General features: G+C 46.6%; 1 protein-coding gene across 1 annotated transcript; it reads left to right on the forward strand.

The window, feature by feature from the left end:
• The first annotated feature begins 312 nt into the window (after nucleotides 1-312).
• LOC144114090 (uncharacterized) lies at nucleotides 313-4,495 on the forward strand. The gene is made up of 2 exons (XM_077647578.1): nucleotides 313-442; nucleotides 3,531-4,495. Exons 1-2 carry the CDS (start codon nucleotides 388-390, stop codon nucleotides 4,277-4,279), a joined length of 804 nt encoding a protein of 267 aa, XP_077503704.1. The 5' UTR covers nucleotides 313-387; the 3' UTR covers nucleotides 4,280-4,495.
• Nucleotides 4,496-5,451: the final 956 nt, after the last annotated feature.

Below are 5,451 nucleotides of genomic sequence, written 5' to 3' on the forward strand. Positions count from 1 at the left end.
TTTCAAGGCTGGCTCATTCTACGGTAGCTAGGAAGAATTGTGCTCGAATTAGTAAATTCGAGTTCATTAAGCTCCCGACCTTTCCTCAGCCATACACTCTACCTTTGTAAACATTGTTCCAGAACTACTGTGCTGCCTTCTTCTCACATGTTCTCGTAAGCGGCCTTCTGACAAACGTTAGTGTCCGTCAGAGAGCCGCGCTGGGCTTTGTCTTCTTGAGGTTAGTCAGATGCTAGCCGTTTTTGTAAACATACAGCGGCTTTGTCGTCATCGCCGTAAGTTTTGCGATAACAACAGAACAATGGGGTAGCGAGGAAATGTAAAGCTTTGCTTATCACATATAAGGCTGGGCTAACCGAAATAACTGCCCTTAGCCTAGGCTGAGCAATGCGCAACATGGTTTCTACTTACGCCGCCGTTTGCGTGCTAGCGACGGTGTTGGGTAAGTTTTATACGTTTCCTGTACTTGGCCTTCAGCAAGGAATGCAGGGAGGAGCTGTCTGTGTTGTATCACCCTTTCAAGCTGCGCGCATACGCGTGCAGACTGGGAAAAATTTTAACAGAGAGGGCGCTGCGATTGCGGCGTAATGCAAATCTTGTAAGAAGAGGGTGTGGGCAGTGAAAAAATATGTTTCTTAAAAGAAATCCACAAGAAGATCAACGTAGCAGTGAACTAGCAAGAAAGGGAAGTTGCAGCTAGAGTTACGGTTAAAAGGAGACTTGGGGAGAAATGTCCTTTATCGCCACTTCCATTTATGCTCTACACCAGGGCGATTAAACGGAGGTTAGAAATAAGCGTATTAGGGTTTAACGTATTGTGGCGGCGAAGAGGCCAACTGGAGAGCAGTCTATTACAGGGACTAGAATATGCCGATGATATCGTTCTTATAGCAGGCAGCCAGAGAGGCATTCAAGAATTGGCAGACATTTTCGGAAAGGAGGCGGAGGTTCTAGATTTTACTGCAGAAAACTCAGGAGTGATGGTTTATAATGAAGAGCCCGGTACGATCACGCTACGAAACTCAGAGTTGCCTATAGTTAAGACCTGCAAGTGTCTTGATATACGGATGAATGATTGCAGAGACTACATGCGAGCCCAAAGGGAGGAAGATATAAATAAAGGGAAAAGAAACGCTGCCGTTATGAAAAATGGCGCGCTCTGAGGTTTTACAAACACTGAGTTATTCGAGGAATCTTGAAAAGTGCAATGGTACCGCACTTGACGGTTCCAAACACTGTGGTGTGCTTGGGATCTGCCACAACTTCTGCGCTTGAAATAAAACAGATGACAATTGTTAGGCATGCCCTGGGGGCACATGCAAACACTTCTATTGAAGCTGCTCAAGGCGATATGGGGTTGTCAACGTTCGAAGCGCCGGAGGAAAAAGTCAGGGGCAGTATGAAAGCGGCTGAAGCATATCGATTGGTGGCAGAGATTTTCAGCTGCTTATACCGATGCAGTATTGATACTACATAGAGGAAAAGAAGTAGATAGCTTGCTAATAAATACAGATGTCAAAGTGAAGAAAACGATAGTAAGGCGACCTTGAAACAGAAAGCACGATCCTAATAAAATACTAACTGGCAAAAGAAAATGCCTGACGAGCCGAAGTTGGAGTTCAACAGCACGGCTAAAACTAACATTAAATTTGTTTTTCAATACCAAAGGAGATTATTTACTTTTCGAGGCAAGGGCTAGGTGCTTGAAGAGGAAGGGATACCGTCGAAAATCTGACACCAGGGATGACATTGGCTGTTGCTGCATGCAGATTGGAGAGACGGTATAACATGTTCTTATCCAATGCAAGGCCCCCCAAACCACAGCGCACGACGCTGTCGCAGGACTCCGAGAACCACTCGGGTTTCGGAACAGCCGGGGCTTGCTCAGTTTTTAAAAAGAAGAAACAAGAGATGACTACAGGATTGGTGCAAAAAGTCAAGAGAGTAATTTAAAAATCGTAAGAAGAAAATTGGCAGGTAATCCGATCGAAGATTGGGCGTGCTAGCAATGAATGGCTCGGCGAGACCTTTCACCACCCCCATGCAAAGGGGATGCTGATAATTATCTATCTGCAAGCGCATACAGTGCGACGTTTTCTGCACCAAAAGTAAACTTCGCCCAATATATCAACCCGCCGTGGTGGCTCAGTGATTAGGGCGCTCGACTGCTGATCCGGAGTTCCCGGGTTCGAACCCGACCGCGGCAGCTGCGTTTTTATGGAGGAAAAACACTAAGGCACCCGTGTGCTGTGCGATGTCAGTGCACGTTAAAGATCCCCAGGTGGTCGAAATTATTCCTGAGCCTTCCACTACGGCACCTCTTTCTTCCGTTCTTCTTTCACTCCCTCCTTTATCCCTTCCCTTACGGCGCGGTTCAGGTGTCCAACCATATATGAGACAGATACCGCGCCATTTGCTTTCCCCAAAACCAATTATTAATATTATTATCAATATATCAAAAAATGGGAAGAGTTACCAGCACAGCGATTCGGCGCGTGGAAGTTGTGATCGATCATGGTGACGTAGCGGGACTTGGCGGGACGCTTCTCGATTCATTTTAAAAGTTCCCAATACAGGGTTCGCACTTACGTCGACAAAGGCGCTAATTAAAACGTCTTCTATGATTTTCGTTCTCGGTTTTCAGGACGTCTTCCGACGCCGACAGGGGTTGACTGGCATCTTTGATAGTCAGATCGGGAGCAAAAATTATTTTTATGACAGCTGTATGGGTGATGCTCCACGAAATCATGTCGTCGCCGTTGTCGTCGCACATGCACCAGCCGGTGATGGAGGACCTATATTTAGATAAGACGGGCGTCCGGTGTGACAAGCGCAGCAGCCCGTGACCGTGCATGACGGCGGCCGTGTGCGTGGGCGTGCGTCACGCTTAACCTATCTGCCCCACTCCCCTCCCATACCTCGAGTTATTATCGACTCCAAATGGGGCCAAAATTTCGCACGCCCCCGCTGTGGCTGAAATTCACCTTACCACAAGAGTAAAAATTCGGTGAATTTTTGTCAGCTTTTTTTCCCTTAGCCGCACAACCGCATCTGACACTGCGTGGTGTGTTATTGTCAAGACTCATATCTAACCATTGGTGTCATGTGCGTAGGGCCGAGAACATCTTCTAAACAAAAGTGAAAGAGGACGCCTTTGTGTATATCATGCCTAAATATTCCCTAGGTAACTGAATGTATTGTATTCGGGGGAAAATATTTTTCAATTGAAATGAAGGAATTGGTTTATTAGCAGGCCACTGGGTATTAATTCCCTATCTGGGAGACCGGCTTAAGTGGATAGAACTATACACTTCTAGACAAAAATTAATTCTCCATCACGTGTGTTCTTGAAGGGAGCCAAATGTGTATTAACTTTATTTACATTCACTACTTCCATTATTTCAACAGACTCAATTTTCTGCATGCTCATATTATTTTGTGATGTTCCAGGCATTACTCACATAACGGTATGCATACAGCCGCGAACATATCTCGCCAAGTTTCAGCAGTTTCCATTGCTCTCCTCACAGCACTTGCAGCTGCTGACGGAAAAGCAGGGGCTGTTTCCAAGGGCGTCCAGCCAGCGGGCAAGCCAGCGGCCGCCAAGCCGGCGGTTGTGGTCGTTAAGAGGCCGGAAGCACCAAAGCAGCCGGAGTACGACTACTGGAGGCCGTGGTACACCTACAACTCCCCGCAGCAGCACCATCGTGGCCATGCCAGAAAGGAGAGCCATCACCCTCCACCCAAGCAGCCGCAGCCGCATTCGCAGCCGCCGCGCCAGCAGCATCCGCAGCGCCAGGCTCCGCCACAGAACTTGTTCAACTGGCCATCTAACTCGGGCGGCTTTCAGTGGGGTCGAGGGGACGACAAGGTTAAGGACAGCTACGTCAAGGAGGTGAAGCCGGTCGCCTACGACACAGTCATCGAGGAAGAGAAGAAGGTTGTGGTCAAGGAGGAGCCCAAGGTAGTCGTCAAGGAGGTGCCCAAGGTAGTCGTCACCGAACCTCCCAAGGTTATCGTCCAGGAGGTGCCCAAGAAAGAGAAGGTGATGGTCAAAGAGTGTAAGGACCATCATCACGACCACGACAGCATGTCCAAGTTTTTCAAGAAGATGGAGAAGGACTTCAAGAAATTCAATAAGCAATTCAAAGACCACCACAAGCACCACCAAAAGTCCCACGGCAAAGCTATAGTATTCTTCCGCACGCAGACACCGTACTACTACTACACACGAGCTCCGAGGTACCAAGCGGACAACTACTACTACAATGGCTATTAAGCTGATACAGAAGCCTTGCGAAGATAGGAAATAAACTTGTGTACCATCGGAGGGATATGGTGAATAAAGCTTCCATTAGAGAAGGAAGCATTACGTAAGATGGTTTCGCGACTCGAAAAACGGCATACTTGTTCTTCCATTCCATCGTTATTACTTCAGATTATAGCACAAGCTTTTTTGCGGTTTTTTATTTCAAAGTCCACAGTAAACAAATACACTGCTTCTTGAAAGAAGGTTTCCCCTCAGAGCCAAACAAATCTCTCTGTTAGAGACCACGTAATACAGATACGCAATCTGTGAACTAGGAGCACCAATATGAACTGAATATGTCGCATTTCTAAATTTTGCAGTGGGTAACTATGACAGCATTCAAAGTTAAAGTTCCCGACCTCAAATAGGAGATCGACCTAACTGTGCAAATTTATTTGTATTTTTATCTGGCTTCAAATTTACGGCTTCATAAACCAACCCCCCCCCCCCAAAAAAAAAAAAAAGGAAAATTGATTACGGTGTGGCCACGTCTAACTGGGCACCTTAGTCCGGTCCAGTGCTGAAGAAAGCTAGAATTAACAGAATTATATTGAATATTATTTACGCTAAAATTTTAGTTGACTGAAGTGAAAGCCACATTTATAAAGAGTATAGCCGTAGTTTTAGTTTTCTTTCTAGTTTAGGCCAGTTATATCTATATAAACGCCCACGAAAACAATGACAATCCGGAAAAGTGCAGATTGTGGACGGGATAGAAAGATGTAAGCGCCCTTCTGCTTGTATTTGTAGGTCGGTTCAGTTCGGTTCCTGTACCTCGTTTACAGCATTTATATCCAGCCAGAATGGTTGCCCCAGCAGCTTCTGCCGGCCGAACAGTTGCGCGTGTGGACAAACCGCGCGCATAAAGCAGAAGCGCCACTTCAACCGGCTACAGTGAGGAATTCACTCAACTTATGACGAGAGAGAGAGAGCAAGGGGCTGGTATAGCAGAGGGATTGAGATCAATTGGAGAGAATTTGTCCTGGAGTGAACGCCACCTGCCTGGTGGTGACAGTAAACGGGGAAAGATATTAAATTTAGAGAAAGAAAAACTAACCCCAAGAGTTTCACGTCATCTCGATGCTGTTCCATACGACAACCCCAAAAAGGGGAGCGTCCAAGCCGTTGACGCTATCAGGTGC

The sequence above is a fragment of the Amblyomma americanum genome, chromosome 1, assembly GCF_052857255.1.
Source record: "Amblyomma americanum isolate KBUSLIRL-KWMA chromosome 1, ASM5285725v1, whole genome shotgun sequence".
NCBI classification, from domain to species: Eukaryota; Metazoa; Arthropoda; class Arachnida; order Ixodida; family Ixodidae; genus Amblyomma; species Amblyomma americanum.